The following is a 16088-nucleotide window of genomic DNA, read 5'->3' as shown; positions in this document are numbered from 1 at the left end:
GCGTCTCCCGGGCAACGGGCGGTTCTCAGCGCACCGCGCCTGCGCAGGCCCTCACTCCACTTCGGCGCCCGCCCGCCGAGCATGGCCTCCAAGCTGCCTGCGGTTCCGGAGTCGTTGTCGAGCGCGGAAGACCAGACTACTCAGCAGGCCAGGCCCTCGGTCACATGGAACCTGGGCTTGTCCACGGCTTCTGCGGACGCCGCCCAGGCCTCCACCAGCTCCGGTACCAACCCGGCCTCGGCCTTCTTCCGGCGCAGTAGGGTCGCCAGCCGCCCCGAAGTGAACGTAGGGGCCCGGCCTCAGATCTGCTTCCTGCGGCCGCGGACCACGCAGCCGCTGGTGTTCTTCAGGTGGGGCCCGCGTGCCCAGAGGGGTTGTCAGACCCCGGCGCCCCTGGGGGAGCCCGAACTCTCTCTGACCCCCGCCCCTGGGACCCCGGCCTTGGCTCCCCGGAAGCCTCGTGCTCCTCAGAGCCCGGCCCTCTCTTAGACCCTGGGAGAGTCTGGATTTCTTGCAGATCCGGCCCCAGGTCCTTCCCAGGCCAGCTCTTCCGCACCGCCGGGAACCCGGGAGCCCGAACGCCCCCAGCCCGGACCCCCGGGAGAAGCCGAAAATCCCACCTCCGACCCACACATCCAAATGGCCCGGCCCTACAGGCTCCCAGGCTTGACATCGTGTAACCCGAGGGTCCCCAGCGACCTTTGGGCCGAGCCTTGAGCTTCCTTAGAGCGTGGCGAGGCCCAGGTCCCCTCAAGCCTGACACCCCTCTCCTCAACCTGTACGTGCCCCAGTGGCTCTGGGAAAGCCCCCAGTTCCCTCAGCCCGGCCCCAAACCCCACAGACCCTCATTTCCCCTCCCACTTCCATTTCACAACCCCCTGACAGCATCCTCCAGGCTGCCACAGAAAGCAATTTGGTTCAAAATGGTTATTACTTGAAAGGGAATATTTCCAGTCACTGCCTTTCTTTTTTCCTTCCCAGGAAGTATTGGTAAATTTGGTGCAGCACTGAGTGAGTGAAGAGTGTTTTATGTGACTTTAAATATTTTAGGCTTTTTTTTTTTTTAAACAGGATTTAGGGGACTTGTACATGAGCATCTTGATCTCTAATCCAGTCTTTTCCACCACCTCATACCTTTGCTGTCAGAAAAATATAAATGGGAGATTGGGGATGTTTGTTTGTTTCTACCAGTTTGTAAATGTAAAAACATTCATAAAACCTTAGTTCTAAATTGGCTGAAAATGAAATAGAAAAAATGTTTTTAATCCTTCAAAATGTTTTATCCTTTAAAAATTGTCTTTTTTGTAGTAGACATTTATTATAGAAAAATCAAACAAGACAGACAAGCAAAGTGAATGGCCAGAGAGAATCACTGTTAACATTTTGGTGTATATTGTTCCAGATCCATTCATATATATGTACTACAATATGCTTACACATTTGGGGGGAGGAATATGTCACAAAAATGTTTACTATTTTGTAACCTGCTTTTTTTCCCCACCTAACACACTGTGGATATCTGTTTTAGTCATAACTTCACAGTATTTTATTGTATGATCTAACCACAATTTTTTCAATTCCTTCCCTATTATATATTTATATAGTTTCCAAATTTTAGAAAGAAGATATGAGCAATTATTTTTAAGTGGGCAAAAACATTTAAAGGTACATAGTTGCAAAACCGCTTCATGATGTAACTAAATTATCAAAAAGTGAAAACTCAGTGCCTTGTATTATCCTTTTTTTTTTTTTTGAGGAAAACTAGCCCTGAGCTAACATCTGCCAGTCCTCCTCTTTTTGCTGAGGAAGACTGGCCCTGAGCCAACATCACTGCCCACCTTCCTCGATTTTATATGTGGGACGCCTACCGGTGCCATGTCTCCACCCAGGATTCGAACTGGCAAACCCTGGGCTGCCAAAGTGGAACATGCACACTTAACCGCAGCACCACCAGGCCGGCCCATATTATTCATTTTTGACCAATTCCTTATTTTGACCAAATTGTTCTCTCTGGTTTCACCTGGAGCGCCTGGCTCCAATCCACCCCGCCCCACCCTACTCCACTCCATCTTCTACCTCTCACCCCCCAGTCTCCTCAAATCTTTGTCTACCCCAGACTTTCCTCACTTTTTTAGACTTTTTCCAAACCCTTTTCCCTTAGAATTCCCCTGTTAATTAACCAACCTAACCTCTGTTCAAACTCTTTATTCATTTTTTTCCCTGTTTCCTCTGACCACCTCTCCTCCCCGCTTCAGATGCCCCTTAGTCCTAGGCTCTGAAGCAGGTGCCTCCCACCTCAACCTCATTTTCTCCTTAAGACGAGGAGAGTTCTCAGGCCCTGTTGACACTTCTCTTTTGAATTGCTCTGGGCCTTTCTACATCCTTTTCAGGATGGCTTTTCCTCTCAGTATCCAAAACCCACCCCTTGAGTGCACGTTTTCCACAAGAAGAAACCTGGGTCTACTCCCTTGCTCTTCTGATAATTATGACAGAGCTGTGCCTCTCCTGAGAAATCTGGGGAATCCTCAACTACTACCCCAGGACCCCATCAGATCAGGCCCAGGCCTAGCCCTGGCCTCAGCCATCTCAACCTGTACCACCTTCCCCTCCTCTCTCCAGCTTAATGAATTCCAGTGAAGCAGCAATGAGAAATTTTCTACCCAAGAGCCACTTATCTCGGGTGATTACTCGTGACAACCTCTGTGCACAACGAATCTATGAGATGGAGGTAAAGTTAAAGCTTTTGCATTAGAGCGTGTTAGTGGCTTGACCCATGTTCATTTCACTCTCCCCAGTACCCGGGGGTAGATCACAGATCTTAGAGGTGATAGGGAGCCATCAAGGTGCTCTATGCAAGCCCCATTTTACAGAGGAGGCAAATGAACCTTGGGGTTAGTTATTTTTCCAAGGTGTCACAGTTGTCCTTGGGCCGAGTCTCTTGGCTCTTGTGGCACTTTTTTTTCTCAAAGCACATTACCTTTCTATTTAGGGAATCTGTGAGTGGATTCCTATTATCTCCCATAAAAAGAAGTCTTGCGTCCTAGATCTTGAAGTGGCACCAACACAACTTGATTAGTTTTTTCCTTCGAGGATTATCCCGCATTTTCAATATGAGAACTGAGGTTCTTCTGCCTTTTGCTTATGGACAAGTAGGGTTTGACCTGCTTACCCAAAAGCCCTCAGAAAAAGGGTGGGGAAACCACAATGCCAACACCCCATAGACTCTGCTTGATTAATTCATTGAAGGTATGTTTAGGGCCTGCTAGGCACTGTTTTGGTCATGAGGAAGAGACTAATGAATATGAAGGACTCTGAGGACATGCTTGTTTCTTCAAGCAGAGCAGGCAGCCCAGAGTTGAGCTGTTGCCCACTTCTTGACTCTGTTAAGCTTCCCTTCATGTTCCAGAGCCAAACCTGGATGGGTGCATGGGATTCTGACATCAAAAAGAGGGAGGCTTAAGAGATGGTGCCAGATCTTGAGCACCAGAGAGACCAAAAGAAGAGTCGAGGCCTGGGTGTTTCCCTCTGCTAAACTTCCTTTGGTGGAGTGGAATGGAAATTGGGTAGACTTGGAGATGGGCAGGCCAACTTCACGTGACCTTGGGGAATCACATTTCCTCTGGGACTCTTCTCATTTGCAAAATAGGATCTATTAGGATCCTCTCAGTTGCAGGTGACACGAACTGAACTTGAGCTAGTTCAAGCAAAATAGAGAATGAGAAGTTTACATAATCAAGGATAGATGGGCCAGGGTCACCAATACTTGGGATAGGAGAAACCAGGGGCTCCAATGCCATTGGATGTGTCCTCCACTCTCCTCTTCATCTCCTTTTCTGCTTCTTTCTGTATGTTGGCATCATCATCAGGCTGGCTGTCCCTGGGGTCCGTGGCCACAGGAATCCCTGGCCTGTAGCCCAGGAAGGAAATGCAGTGCTTCCACTGTTGCTCAAGTTAGGCAAATCCCGGAGAAGGACTCCATTTGGCCCCAGTTGGGTTATGGGCCCATCCATGCCCCAATCATTGTGGCCAGATGGTATGGGCTATTCTGACTGGCCCAGGATGGGTTGGGGGCCAACCCCTGTAACCAGTAGGTAGAGGATGTTGTACCTCTGGCAAGTGGAGTGAGGATCTCTGAAATCCTGTAACTGGAAACTCTCTTGAGTTGGCTTTATATGTGCCAGAGGGCTGTGCCATCTTCTGGTCATTCAGAAGATCTCCTGTTAAAGCTGTATTGAGCCATATGTGTTTTAGGTACTCGGCGTCCACTATGTATTATTATCTCATTTAATAGTTCAGAAAACTGAGGCTCAGAGAGATGGACTAACTTCACTAAGGTCACACAGTACGTCATTGCATGTTGCAGAGTTGCAGGCTCAGGTCTGACTGACCATGGTGCAGGACATTCTCTCTTAAGGACAGGGGCTGTCTTTGTGTTTGTAGATGCAGTGACTTGCTGAGGGCTCAGCTTGTAGGAACTCAGTGGATTTGAGAGGCCTGAGTGGCAGTTTGGCAGTGTTTTTGTTTCCCCCCAAAAGTGCTCACATTAGGGCAAGAGGCAGCTTCAGTTAGCCATTCATTTCTCAGGGCCTCAACAAGGACAGCCAAGGTCTAGTGTCTTGGGAATCCTCTGAGCAATTCTCTGAAAACAGTGGGTGATGGCTGGTATTCCTTCATCTCTGGCTGCGGATCTCAACTGGGGATGGTTTTGCCCCTCAGGGGACCTTGGCAATGTCTGAAGACATTTTTGGTAGCACAAATGAGAGTGGGGTGGTACTGCTACCATTGAGTAGCTAGAGGCCAGGGATGCTGCTAAATATCCTACAATGCACAGGACAGTCCGCCACCGCAAAGAATTACCTGGCCCCAAAGCTCAATAGTGCCAAGGTTGAGAGATCCTAGTCCATAGTAAAAGTGAAATCACTCTCTGCCTTGCTTAGAAATATTTGTGTGTGTGTCCCAAATATTTGGGAAATACCTTCACGACTGTGTTGTAGTCTCCGTGAAGACCTGTGGTTGATTTTTCTCAGTATCCTCTCCATAGCTAGCTCATTGGAATAAATAAGTGGACGAGTAAGACAAAGGATATGCCTTCCCAGAGCTTACAGTCTTATTGGGGACAGGACAGAAATGATATGACAGAAGAAATAAGTAGAGTTCAGTGTCATGTAAGGCATGTCACCAACAATATGTAGGAAGCACCAAATGAGCAGTGCACTGTTAGGAGTTAAGGAAGCTGGGAGGAACGAGATGCAGCCTTTCTCCACCCACCCCTCCCCTCCTCTTTCTAACTAGTCTTCGCATAGAGATGTTGAGGTCAATAGCACATTCCTGTCCGAAGATACCAGAGGATTATCTAGCTCAATGCCCACATTTTACAAATAGGAAAATGGAGGCTCCCTGTGAGTCACATTGTTTATGGAATATTGGGTCCAGCTGGCACATTTTCCATCCCCATAGCAGCAGCACAGATAACCTCTCTTGCTGTGAAGTAGCTTCTTTATCATAACTTCACCTCTGTTTTTTGTAAGATAAGAGCTTCAGACAAGACCAAGAAAAAGATGAGCCACTTGTATGACCACCTGAAAAAAAAGTTCATGACGGACCAGCTCAGAAAGCTGGGGCGCTGGAGACGGGAATCCATGAATGTCCAGCAGTACCTGGATAGCATCCGATTGCATCCGTTCCAGTTGAAATTCCATCCTGAAGAGAAAATCCGGCCACCCTAGTCAAGGCAGAATCATCTTCCCCAGAGCCATGACGACACTAGGCTGATGGGAGAAAAAGAGCTAGAAACTAGCTAGCCTACACTGTCATAGAACAACAATAAACCCAGACCAGTGGACAGTGGAGCACAAAAACCCTCAGCAATTGTGCTGTTCCTGGCCCCGCCCCATCCCCTCTGTTCTGGTGAAGGAGTCCTGGTAGTCCTGTAGCTGCCCAAGGGGAAGAGGCCCAATCAAGCTGGCTTACACGGTTAAGGCAAAGATCGACTGTTGGTATCCACATGCCTGAGGTCAAGTGCCAGGCCAGGTGTGCTGGGACATCGGTACCTTAGATGAGAAGGGCCACTGCTTAGCATTCCAGTGGTAAGGAGGTCAAGGGGTGGGGCATCAGACAGACCTGAGTTAAGTGCTATTTCTGCCATCTATCTGCTATGTGACTTTGTAACCTCTGAGCCTTTGTTTCCTTATCTGAAAGGGATAGTAGTGAGGGAACCTGCCTGCAAGAACTGGTGTGAGGATGTGGAGTACTTGGCCCAGGGCCCATCATTTCCAATGGCTCTCATCATGATGGCTCCAGTTGGCTTCCAGCCTTGCCAGTCCTCACTCTCTGGCTTGCCTGCTGTCCCAACTACACCCTGACTTCACATTGTGCTTTTACTCACGGCAGGCCCCTCATCTAGAATGCCTCTTTAGCACCTCAGGGCTCTCAGGAAACTCTTCATCCTTCAAGGCTTATTTCACTGCCACTCCCCACCCTCCCAACCCTCCCACCCCCAGCAAAGCTTCTCAGACCTCCTTCTGCCTCCTGCCTGCGCCTTTCCCTACCCTGCCTAAGCCACATGGGTCTCGTCTCTCCTCTGAACTTGGATTACCTGTGGTGGCTTCACTCCGCCTTGTAGCTATTGGGTACTTGTCCCAACCCCTGATTAGGTTGTACAGTCTTTGAGAGCAGGGAGCAAAGATCCTTCAAGATTCAGTTCAGGCCTCTTCTGTGGCACTTCCCCTACCTGGCCCCAGTAGAAAAGGCCACTCCTTCCTGTTCCCACACCTTTGCACCCAAGGGGGCGTTGGCCATTTCTTCTTTGCTCACTGTTTCCCTGACCAGGTTGTAAAATGCCTTGTTGGCAGGGACGCTGACTTACTCATCTTTGTAACCACAATGCCTAGTAAATGGAGCAATCACTCAGTGTTTTTTGAATAAATGACTATCTTATTCCTTTTTTGTATTATAGCTTCAGCACAGTGCACAGAGTAAGGGTCTGGTACGTATTTTTTTAACTTAACCAAGTCCCCTAATTTTACAGATGAGGAAACTGAGGCCCAGAGAGGTGACCTGACTTGCCCAAGGTCACTCAGCAAGTTAGTGGCAAAGAACTAGAAGCAGGTTTCCTGACTGCCGTGGAGTGGTCATTCTGCATCACCACAGCTGCTGGGTAAGGACCTCAGTCCTCTTGATGGCTTTCGGAAGTCCTCCTCAGGAAGTCCTCATTCATCGTCATCCTCATCACGTCCCTCTACCCTTGATGCCTGGCGCCATCTGGCAGCCCTTCTCTAAGCTGGATCTTGGCGATGCCCCAGCCCATCAGGGGCTGGAGTCGGGGTGGGGAGCCAGATGTTCAAGGTGTTTTATTTTCCCCCTCTATGGTCTTGCTTTGAGAACTGGAGCATGCTACATTTCAGTGGGAGCCAAACAGTCTTTTTCTAGGTTCTTGTCTGTTTTCTTGGCTGAGTGCAACTGATTAGAATAATTAATTTTAAATATTTAAATTTTGTTACACAAGTAATATGACCACATTTACCAAAAAAGCCTATTAGGTCAACCACTGCTAGCATTTTGGTGTATTTCTTACATTTGGTAGATTTGTTTCATTTCAAAAGTCTTTTCTTCCTTGGCACTGTATATAGAAAGGGGAAGGGCTTTGAGTTTTCAGAGGGCCTGCAGAGCAGCCCCAGCCCCTCTTTTCTCCAGACTCTCTGAAGGAACTCTCCACCTCCTAGGTCTCACCTAATGCAGCCTCTCTGAGCCTTACTCCGATCTAGTCTCCAGCCATATGCACCCTGGATGGCTGGCCTTGGCTGAGGGTCTTTGCATCCTCATGCTGTGGTCCAAAGGACTGGAGGGCCCCTGGGAATGGAGTGGGTGAGGAGTTGGGATGTCAGCCTGATGAGTGCCTTTATAAATCACTAACGCACCTCTGATTGTGTGGACTTACTCTTTCCATTTTTGCGTTAAAAACCAGAGGATGTTAAATTTGAGTAGGGAACAAGAAGTGATGAAATTCTGGAGAGGCTGCTTAATTCTTGGGAGGGAAAAAGAAGATTAAGGGAAAGAAAATGAGTGAGGGAACAGGGAAGAATAGAAGGGTGTTAGATGGGACTTTATTGTTTGAGAAAGAATTTGGAGCTAGGGAGGGGTTTAAAGGTTCTTTAGTCCAGTGAACACACCACACATATACACACGGAACTCTTAGTCCAAGTAAAATCTTATCTGGAAGCCCGTTCTAGTAATGAAAACTGTTGCGCTATTAACATTTATTGAGCACTCATGTGCCAGGCACAAGGCTCAGCTCTTTTTAAACATAATTCACTGAATCCTCCCAACAACAATTTAGGTAATTTTCTGAGCCGTTTTATAGATGAGAAATTGAGGCTCAGAGAGTGAGAATCCTGCCTGAGGTTGGGCAGCTAGTAAGCGACAAAGCCCACCTCAAGCCTGTCTCACTCTGAAGACCATATCCTAACCACCACGTGGCAAGTTCCCTGTCTTTATCACTCTGGTTGGAAGTGGAGGAGCCGGGACCTGGAGCCCCCTGGAGCGTGATTCCACAGATGGTGTTGTGGGAGCCTCAGCTGTAACATCAGTTACCTGAGGTCAGCTATTTAACAGAGGGATGGACTAAAACCCAGGTCTCCCTTCTATCAGATGGCTAAGAAGGACTTGTCACCCATTCTGGGATGGATAGGCTGTTAGGTGGAGTTAAGCTGGGTTAGGGAGATGTGGATGAGGGAGATGCTCACCCAGGAAGTAGAAGAATGGGACGCAGGAGTCCTGACCACCACCCATTAGCTGTGAAAAGATGTCCTCAGTTTTGCCCTTGGGAATCTTTGTGGAACATCCTTTGTGTCTGAAGAATTGTGCCGATGGCAGGGGACAGATGAATAATACTCTCTTTAAAGGGATCAAGTGTGTTTGAGCATACTTTTAATTCTTGCTGAAAATACATTTCATTCCTTCCTCCCCTAGTGCCAAATGCATGTCACTACTTGAGAGTACTTTGAAAAACTTCCCAGTTTAAAAAACTTGTTGGGTGCTCAGTGGACCTTGTTCTTTCCCTCTCTAGAATTTCTCCACAACCTGGAACAAAGGAGGGAACTTCTGTTTACCAAGCACCTGTTACATGCAAGGCCTTTTATATCTTCCCTTATTCAGTCCTCACAACACTTGTCAGGTATCACGCCCATCTTACAGGTGACAAAACCAAGGCACAGAGAGGCCGAGGTACCTACTCAGAATCACTAGGTTTGAACCAGGGTGTGACACACGTAAGGCATGCTCTTTCCATGCTATCCAGCTGCCCTCTTGATCCTCAGCTTCATTGCCAGCATCCACCTCAATTCCACCCATTTTTGGCCACAGGAACTGCTCTGTGAGGGATGCCCATGTTGCGGGCCTCCTGTTCATGGCTTTCCTCCTTGGGTACCATTGTTGACCATGGTGGTCAGTGACACAATGGGGAGGAAGTCTTGGATGAGGACTCATTCTCCTTACAGTGAGTCCCAGCTCCAGACTATCAGGCCCCGGCAGGGGCTTCAGAACTCCAGTAGGTGGATGTGGAGCAGCCTGCCAAGGGGCGAGACAGCTAAAATTATATGGGCAGCTTGTCAGGGAGCAGGGGAAGTCAAGTAGCTGCTATAGTTGCAGCTAAAAGTGATCCCCAAGTCCTTATATATGCTCCCATCTGTCTATCCATCCATCCATTCATCCGTCCACTCACCTATCCATCTGTCCATGTGGCCTTTCAATACACAATAAGAACACAAAGGTGGAGGAACTGGTTTTCTTGTTTGCTGTGTCACCCCTCACTTTTTCTGATCTGTGTGGGGAAGCGGGGTGACCTGCCAACCAGGAGTGCCTCTGCCCTGATTCACTCTGACCTTGGTCAAGTTACCTCTCCACTCTGAGAGTTTGGGGAGCTGGAAAAACCTTAGAGCTGCCTTCTGCAGGTCATTTCTTCTATTTACCGACGGGTAACTGTGGCTGGGAGTGGGGAATTAACTTGCCAAGGTCAGATAAGGAATTAGTAATGGATTTAGGACTGGATCCCAGGGTGCTGCCACCCACTTGTAAAGTGGGAATGGGAATCCTGGCTCTCCTCACCTCCTGGGATTGTAGGGAGGACCCCAGGAGGTAAGTGGGGCTGAGTGCACAGATTTACGAGAATGAAATGGCCATGGGAAAACACTTTGAGAAGTGAGGTCACCAGACCAGAATGTCCCAGAGGTGGATCCCAAGCCCTTTCTGCTGGGCCTGGACAGATCCCTCGGTGACCACAAGAGGTCAGCAGACACTTGTGTGCTCAGCTAGGATCTGCTGGAAGGCCTGTGTGTCAGGGTCTGGGAGGGAGGCCAAGTTGTTTAATTCCTGGGGACCCCTAGCACAAACAGGTAGGGGCAGCTCCTTGAACTGTGAAGTGTTACTCTGGGTATTACAATTCAGAGCCGGGTCCAGCTGCTGACTTTGGAATTCTGCATGGCTATGAGGGCTGAGAGGGCAGAGCCAGGAGCAGGCCTTGGACTAGGACTCCCTGCCTCCCCCAGCAACCTTTCTCTGGGCTTCAGCTCTCCCACCTGCAACTAGGTGGGCGCAGTGCTGGTGGCTGATCTCTGCACTTCCAGAGTTCAGATCCAGTTCTCAGATCCTGAGATGTGGCACAGAGCTTTACACACATAATGCTCCATAAATACCTGCTGAGTGGATGGGAGCAACTCCTGCTCTGAGGAAAGCCAGAAAAATCCAGGCTTAACAAAATGATAATTTGATAATTTGTCGTGATTTTTGCTTTACTAATGTATTTATCACTTAACAAATTGTTTTCTGATGGAATTCCTTTAACCAGTGTGCTCATCTGGGAGCATTTTCAAAGGTTCTCTCGCCAAGTCATTGTTATTCAAGTGCACATCCCCCCTAGGGTTGAGTTGGCTCTCAGCCGGTAGGACTCCCCCACCCAGAAGCTTTGTGTGATGGTCTTTCTCGTTTCTCCCTGTGGCTCACCGGCAGTCACGTTCCATTTCAGCATGTGTTTACTGAGCTCCTCATGGGGCCCAGGCACTCTTGTAGGTGCTGGAAGTCTTGTAGGTGCTGGAAGTAAACAAAACCGACTCAAATCCCCTGTCCTCATGGAGCTTGTTCTATGTAATGGAGTCCCTAGAGGACAAAGAGAATCCCATAAAAACCCCGGCTGATGGTGGCTGAGCCTTTTTTGGGCTCTACAGAGAGAATCGGTTTGAGCTACATTTGCCCTCATCAGCCCTTTGGCCCCTGGAAGTGCTGCCCACAAGCCTTGAGGGCCACATATGTCCTCATCCCTCGGGGCTGCAGTGAGGTTTCATTCATCTGATGTGCCTGGGCCCTCAGGCGGATGGCTCAGTTGGAATCTCGTCTCTGCCTCTCAGGAGAAGTCGTTTCACTCTCTCAGAGCTTCAGCTTCCTCATCTGAAAACCAGGAGGAATTGCACCTACTTCAGAAGCTTGTTCTGAGAACCCAGTGAGCTAATGCTCGTTAAGAACCTGGCACGAAGCCCGGCACCTCATGGGGTAAATGTGAAGGGCGTTGTGGTGACGATTGTAATTATTGTGCTATACTTGGAATTGACATGTAAACCTCAAGAGGCAGCTTGGTGCAGGGAAGTGAGCCCCAGAATAAGGATCTAGAGATAGGGGTTCAGCTTCTGTGACTCCTTAATTTGCTCTAGACTCTGGACAACATACATCCTATCTCTAGGCCTTGGTGGATTTCTCTCTTTCTTCATATTTCAGTTAATCCCTAAGGAGGAGGAAGTTGGACTGAGATACATCCATAGCCTATTAGGGACCTCGTAGCCTCCTTAGGTCAGTGAACCTGGTCATAGAACAATGGCCAGTCATTGGGGCCCCAGAGCCAAGCCTTCTTCAGATAATGCTAGGGGGCTGAGTGCACAGGCTTTACGAGAATGAAATGGCCATGGGAAAAAATTGTTCCTTAGCTTCATTCAAAGGGCAAATTAGAGGACTGGGAGGGCCTGATCCTGTGGAACCTAGCTTTCCAAGCTTTTTTCCCATTCTCCTTCCCATGAGCCAAATCTCATGAATTCTCTCTCTTCTCCAAAGAGGCTTCTTAGTTTTTTACTTCTGAGCCTTTGATCCTACTGTTCACCCTGCTAGGAATACAGCCCTCCCTCACCTCCACCTGAGGAAATTCAGCTCCGACCCTTCCAGGCCCGGCTCCTGGTCCACCTTCTTCACAGAGCCTGCCCTGATGTGAGCTCTTCCTTCCTAGGCTGGACTCACTCCATCCGTCTCATACCTTGTGCCCTCATCATCCACTAACCTGCCTTAGTTCTCTCATGGGACCAGGAGCTCCTGCCAGGCACGGGCTGGACAAGTTGGCAAAATGGAGGCTTGGCTACTCCTTTCTTTGTGAAATTTGCATCCTGTACCACCGACTGTATTCTCTGGAGCTCTCAGGTCATTTCCAAAGTGTTTTTCTATTTTCTGTTTCCTTCTGTTGCCTCAGAGATTCTGCATCCTCCATCACTGAGGAATCGACTCCCCAGAAAGGTTTTCAAACAAAACCTGTGATTTCTATCATGCTAAGCAGAGGGCAAAGCAGAGGTTGCTAACTAATAGTCCTCCTGGGGCTGGCAGCAGGGATGTTAACTTTGATCAACACCATGTTTTCCTCGTTGTTGCATTTAAGCACTTTGGGTGGTGTGTGCAAGCTCTGGTTAGCCACAGCTGCCACCACTGTGTATTGTCCTCAGGCTGAGTGCGCTTACTTCCCTGGCCCCTGAAGACTGTGTTTGTGATTGCCCCAAGGTGTTAGAACATAGGTTCCTTTAAAATATTTAACTAGTTTCTAAATATTTGAAGTTGTGATACAGGTACTATATACAAAATTGATTTATATGGGCATTTGATGAAAGGAGAATTCCCGTCTTCCTCCTCTCTGGGGCCACTGCGTTAATAGTTTCTATGCATCTTTCCATAAATGTCCTAAGAGCACAGGTTCTTAAAGTCAAGTTTGTGGTCTTAAATTCTATGTAAAATTTCAGGTGTAAGTGCCCATTTGTACATTCCTCATAATCTTAAAGGAGTCCACAGTCCCCTACATTAAGAACCACTGACTTTGAGACTTCTAGCTCAGGACGTTTGACTAGCACCCATGTTTCCCTCCCATCTTTCTTGAGACCCTACTGAAATAAAAGTATAGAAAATTCAAAAAGTACTAAACACTTTACAGCAAAGAGAACTAGAAAGAAGACTATTCGACAAATATTCATTGAGTTCATATCATATGCCAAGTCTTCTTGTAGGCCCTGATGACAGAGCAGTGAAAGAAATCTGACAAAAATTCCTGCCCTCCTGGAGTTTACCTTATAATAAGAAGAGACAGAAGTCAACCAAGTACATAATTTAGAAAGTGACAGGGGCTGGCCCCGTGGCTGAGTGGTTAAGTTTGCGTGCTCTGCTTTGGTGGTCCAGGGTTTTGCTGGGTCGGATCCTGGATGCGGACATGGCACCACTCATCAGGCCACGCTGGGGTGGTGTCCCACATGCCACGACTAGAAGGACCCACAACTAAAATATACAACTATGTACTAGGGGGGACTTGGGCAGAAAAAGCAGGAAAAAAAAGAAGATTGGCAACAGTTGTTAGCTCAGGTGCCAACCTTTAAAAAAAAAAAAAGTGACAAATGCTGGGAGAAAAGGAAAATGGTTAAGAGGGCTTGGGAAGGCCATGCTGGGGGTGTTTCAATTTTAGATAGGGATAGATCACGGATGAAGGAGAGATTTCAGTAAGTATAGAAAGAGGATGAGCGCGCTTGGTGAATGAAACAGGTGGAAGCAGCGCCTGAAATCATTCTCTTAGCCAACTAAAAAGGAGGTGGGAGCCAGTTGACTTGAAAGAACCCAGGGAGTCTTTGGGCTTAAAGTCAACAGGTTACAGAAGAGGGTAGAAGGGAGGACAGGGAACTAAAATGGGGGATTTTATTCCTTAAACTGGTTAGTGACCCCATGGGTGTCTTGTATGGTTATTCGTATGCACTACATATATTTTGCAATATTCTTTTGTATCTACTCAGTATACAGTAAACATAGACTCACACACAACCTAGGGCGGGGGCGGGGAGACAGCCGCCCTACCCTTCTCGACACTCAGCTTTGTAAAGTGCAGGTAACATTTCTCCCAAGCAGAAAACAGTATGGCTCTTCTCTGAAGCAATTGAATTAAATATCTGAGGGCAGCTAGGGCTTGCAGTGTGGATGTTGGCACCACAGAATAGAGCCCTCCTGACTGCTGTTTATGATTCTGCCCCACACAGAGCTTCCAGCCAGATATTCTCATTTAGCAAAGGGACCGGAGGTAAGACAGACCTAATTGTGTAAGAGCAGAGGAAACTTACACCAATTCGTTTTACAAGATACTAGCTAAGGGGCATATAGCCAGAAAGCAGCCACCCTGGGATTTGAACCGAGGCCTGCCTTGTAAACTTGTGCTCGTAGCTACATACTGCCCTGCCTCCCTCTTAGCTCGTGAATCTCCTTTCCTTGGTAAAATGAGACACAAATCAGCATCTACATTTGTTAGCTCTGGCCACAAGCTTGTAGGGGAATCTGTCTAGATTTTGAGTGAAAGCCCATAGGAGCTGGAAGGCCTGGGTTCTTATCCAATTAGCAATGTGACCTTGAACTCAGACATATGGGGACAGTTGTCCCTGCCATCTCACAGGGCTGACCTCAGGTGGAAGAGATGCTGTGACCAGCTCTGCAGTGTGAGGTTGGATCAGCTGTCCCAGAGCCGTCCAGCCCACAAGGGCCTTCACTGCTTGTCACACTTTAGCTTTTCCTGCTCCTAAGGTCCTTAGGGGAAGCCTAGCAGGGCTTCTTTTGGGGGGGTGGGGTGGGGAGGGATCTGGTGTCTATTGTGTTACTGCACAAGTGGACAGACTTTGGGGCTAAAGAACCTTCTGTTTGAATCTTGGTTCCCCGTTTGCCCGAGGTGTGATTCTGGGCAGGCCTCTTTAGCTCTGTGATCCTCACTTTCCTCTTGTGTAAAAACAAATCATGAATGGACCTTACAAGGTTGTTGTACAGGTAAGACAAATACTATATGATTTCACTCATGTGGAAGTTAAAGAAACAAATAGATAAGGAGAACAGATTGGTGGGTACCAGAGGGGAAGGTGTTGGGTAAAAGGGGTAAATGGGTACATGTGTCTGGTGATGGATGGAAAGTAGACTTTTCATGTGAACATGATGCAGTCTATACAGAAGCCGAAATATAATGATATTCAACTGAAATTTACACAGTTAAAAACCAATGTGACCTCAATAAAATAAAAAAATAAAAAGGTAGGAGGTGAGGTTTGTAAAAGGCCCAACATTTGTAAAACAAGAGCTTTTTATGGTAATTTTCAAACATACACAAAAGCAGAGAAAACAATATAATGTATGCACATGTACCCGTCACCCACTTTTAACATCAACACCTGCCCATTCTTCTTTCATCTACCCTCCATCCTCACTTTTTTAAAAAAAACTTGGACTATTTTAAAGCAAATCCAGTATATCATATAATTTCACCCATAAATATGTCAGAATGTATCTCCACAGATAAAGCCTTAAAAAAACAATCACAATACCATTATAACACATATAACACAATAATTTCTTACTACTCTCTAAAACCCAATCTGTGTTCAATATTGCCCAATTATCTCTGAAAGGTATTTTTTACAGTTGGTTTGTTTGAATCAGGATCCAAACATGGTTTACATATTGCATCTGGTTGACATGTCTTTTTAAAATTGATAACATTTTTCTATTCCCATCTTTTTTCCCTAGGCCATGTATTTGTTGAATAAAACAAGTAATTTGAATATAGATTTTCCTATTTTATGGATTTGGCTGATTGACTTCTTGGGTCATTTAGCATATTCCTCTGTGCTCTGCATTTCTTTTATGTTGGTCACGCTAGAAGCTTGATTAGATTCAGGTTTAGGGGTCTTTTTGGAGGGTTGGGGAGGGGAGAAGTAAAAGTACTTCACAGGCAGAGATAGGTGTTTCCTACTGGGTCACATCCAGAGGCACATAGTGTCCTGTCA

At 47.3% G+C, this 16088-nt stretch overlaps 2 protein-coding genes across 3 annotated transcripts in view; both read left to right on the top strand.

Moving 5' to 3' along the window:
* The first annotated feature begins 20 nt into the window (after positions 1–20).
* C8H5orf52 (chromosome 8 C5orf52 homolog) lies at positions 21–8903 on the top strand. 2 transcript variants are annotated; one of them, XR_011441721.1, is made up of 4 exons: positions 21–350; positions 2620–2728; positions 5529–6086; positions 7028–8903. XR_011441721.1 is itself a non-coding variant. In XM_023635172.2 (3 exons), the coding sequence occupies exons 1-3, from the start codon at positions 82–84 to the stop codon at positions 5724–5726; spliced, it is 576 nt and encodes a 191-aa protein (XP_023490940.1). In that variant the 5' UTR covers positions 21–81; the 3' UTR covers positions 5727–6939. The 2 variants fall into 2 exon arrangements, 1 of the variants encoding a protein (XP_023490940.1); XM_023635172.2 differs by lacking the exon at positions 7028–8903 and having other exon boundaries at positions 5529–6939.
* The window catches only part of OSBP2 (oxysterol binding protein 2), a 181056-nt gene continuing 167587 nt past the window's right edge, over positions 2620–16088 (top strand). Inside the window, exon 1 of the mRNA XM_070276204.1 lies at positions 2620–2728. The gene's annotated coding sequence lies outside the window, so the exon portion shown is untranslated. The remainder of the gene's footprint in view (positions 2729–16088) is intronic.

This window comes from Equus caballus, chromosome 8, assembly GCF_041296265.1.
Source record: "Equus caballus isolate H_3958 breed thoroughbred chromosome 8, TB-T2T, whole genome shotgun sequence".
NCBI classification, from domain to species: Eukaryota; Metazoa; Chordata; class Mammalia; order Perissodactyla; family Equidae; genus Equus; species Equus caballus.
This window is presented reverse-complemented; position numbering and strand designations above follow the sequence as displayed.

What these genes read in the sequence shown, in the direction of transcription:
- C8H5orf52 (XM_023635172.2), top strand. Translation starts at nt 82, where the DNA reads ATGGCCTCCAAGCTGCCTGCGGTTCCGGAGTCGTTGTCGAGCGCGGAA. An exon ending in CAGCCGCTGGTGTTCTTCAG is followed by an intron (nt 351 to 2,619) that starts GTGGGGCCCGCG and finishes TCCTCTCTCCAG; the next exon opens with CTTAATGAATTCCAGTGAAG. An exon ending in AACGAATCTATGAGATGGAG is followed by an intron (nt 2,729 to 5,528) that starts GTAAAGTTAAAG and finishes GTTTTTTGTAAG; the next exon opens with ATAAGAGCTTCAGACAAGAC.